Source organism: Seriola lalandi, unplaced genomic scaffold, assembly GCF_002814215.2.
Source record: "Seriola lalandi dorsalis isolate HSWRI2012SDOR001 ecotype SW California unplaced genomic scaffold, Sedor1 jcf7180002054947, whole genome shotgun sequence".
Taxonomy (NCBI): domain Eukaryota; kingdom Metazoa; phylum Chordata; class Actinopteri; order Carangiformes; family Carangidae; genus Seriola; species Seriola lalandi.
Genome location: NW_019525498.1, coordinates 179,289 through 181,759, shown reverse-complemented (window position 1 = coordinate 181,759; position 2,471 = coordinate 179,289). Strand labels below are relative to the sequence as shown.

At 43.8% G+C, this 2,471-nt stretch overlaps 1 protein-coding gene across 2 annotated transcripts in view; it reads right to left on the bottom strand.

Annotated features, from left to right (window-relative positions):
- Nucleotides 1-2,471, bottom strand: part of LOC111645254 (serine/threonine-protein kinase D3) — a 33,982-nt gene that overhangs the window by 16,494 nt on the left and 15,017 nt on the right. For both annotated transcript variants that reach the window (XM_023394377.2, XM_087170403.1), the window contains exon 3: nucleotides 506-644. In XM_023394377.2, coding sequence (XP_023250145.1) covers nucleotides 506-644 — 139 coding nt within the window. The remainder of the gene's footprint in view (nucleotides 1-505; nucleotides 645-2,471) is intronic.

Sequence of the window (2,471 nt, the reverse complement as noted above, 5' to 3'; positions counted from 1 at the left end):
GGGGGGTGACATGCAGGAAAGGGCCGTCCGATGCAGGATTCGAACCGGGGCCGACTGCAGCGAGGACTGTGGCCTCTACACATGCTTTGTTTATTTTAACTGTTGATTTACATGATGATTAAAATGATTTTATGTCCAAACACAAACAGTTTAAGATCAGAGGCGTGTTTTTTGTTTTTCTTATTTTTCTGACTTTTGTGCCTAAAAGTTTCTGTAAATCAGAAACTAAAGCAGCAAAATATGTCTCAGCTGCTTCCAGACTCCATAAAGATTTTAGGAGATTTAAAAAAGGAGACAGACCACATCACTAATTCATAAATTACTTATGATAAAACGTGAATTTGAATGTTTTTTAAAGATGTGGATCTGATGCTGGTTTAACGCTGGTGTCAGAGTCAGAAGCTGGAGGAGGCAGGAAGTTACCATGTCTGATGAAGAGGACGCAGGACTTGACTATTTGATGCAGAGAAATAATATTCAGCAAACGAAGAGTTAAGTTTCTCACCGGAGAGCACCACCTCGACCAGGTCGCCCTCATGGATCTCCTCCGCTGACATCAGCCGCTGCAGGATGTTATCTGAGTTCAGGTCGTGACGGAAGAGAAGGATCTTGTCGTACATCCCGAAAAATCCACATTCAGGGAACTGAGGAGGAAGAAGAGGAGAAGTAACTGCCCCTGGTGAAGTGTGCTTCAAACTTCACAGCTGCAGAAGAAGCTGTAGAGTCCGACTTAGAGAGAAGAAAAAAACGGCAAGAAACCGGAGGAAAATAATAAAAAACAGGAGTTCCTGTTCAGAATAAAGATAAAATCCATAAATATATCAAATATCAATATCCAAATAACAGGATTTATTGAAAATGAAAATGCAGATTCAATATCAATACATATCATGATATAAATATAATTCAATGCAAAAAACTGAATAAAAGAACCTGATGAGAATGTTTTTTTGGTTAAAGACGTGAATAAAATTCACAAAAACTCCAAGTGATGTAACGTTAAGTCCACATGAATAAACCAGAATTTACATAGCTGAACTCAGGAGTGAGTGTGTGTGTGTGTGTGTGTGTGTGTGTGTGTGTGTGTGTGTGTGTGTGTGTGTGTGTGTGTGTGTGTGGTAATCATGAAGTGTGTGTGGTGGATCTGGGGTTCAGCAGCTCTGCAGCTTCTGCAGGTGGAGCAGCTTCCTGCCCCGAGCGGCTCTGAGTGTTAGCAGGATGTTAGCAGGATGTTAGCAGCGTGCAGGTAGCATGCAGCGTGGATCCTGCAGCGCACACCGACGGCAGGAAACCCAGCCGACAGGTGACGAGGCCAAAGCTCGGATCAAGTTCAGATGAACCACACACACGTGCACACACACACACACACACACACACACAAGGTCTATCATGAATTATGGCTGAGGTCCTGTCACTGACACCCAGCACTCATTAACCACGTGGCTACACATCGCCGCTCAAACAAATAAACAATGACAGCCGGAAACACTGGACCCGGACGTCTGGTCCAAAGATCCAAGAGAGAAAAGAAGGAGCAGTCACTCTGTCGTTTCTGGCCTCGTCTCCCTGTGATCGTGTTGTGTCTATTTGTGGTTGTTTTATGTCTCCTTGTAGTTGCTTGGCGTCTCTGTGGTCTTGAACATGTGCTAGTTTCCCCTCAAACATGAGAGGTTGCAGATAATCACAACGTTAACATTTGGGTTTCAGACTGTTGCTCAGAACGATCAGTTTGTCGTTCTGAACCTGTGAAGAGAATTTTAAATCTTCTGATCATTCATGAACTAAACAAGAAACTGATTAACACAAAAAAAACAATAAGTAAATAAATATTAAGTCACGACTGTAGTGGTCTGCTGCCGGCTGTTTTTACCACTCTGTGCTGAATGTGACTTCTCATCTGATCTGAATCATCGTTATTTTTATCATCAATTTTTTGTTGTTGTTGTTCTGACTTTGCAACTTATTTGAGAAGATAATAATTTAGATAAAAACACTGTGACAAGTAAACCTGTATCTTCTCATCCTGCAGCAGCTTTGAAACTGGTATTAAACCGGAGGCGGGTGAGAGAAATCCTCCATGAGGACCGAGTGAGACCTGAACCAGGAGTCAGAACATTTGGGCTGCGTCCAATCAGCTGCCGCCTTCTCTGAGGTGAGCAGAGAAACACACTAAGAGTTCAGTTAATGGACAAGAGTGTGTGTTTAATACACACTGATCCCCTCTTAATGGTTAATCCTCCATTAACCAGGCTTAACCCCCCACACACACACACACACACACACACACACACACACACACACAATCCCTTTTCACATTCTCTCACTCATCACTGACGCCTCACTAAACTGAAACCAGATTTCTGACGGCTCCACAGCCTCGTTCTGGTCGTCAGGGGCGCTGAGGCCAAAACCTCCAGGCCCCCGCCATGACCTTTGAACCCTCCTGCAAGAGCTGGAGCAGAGGAGGGGGT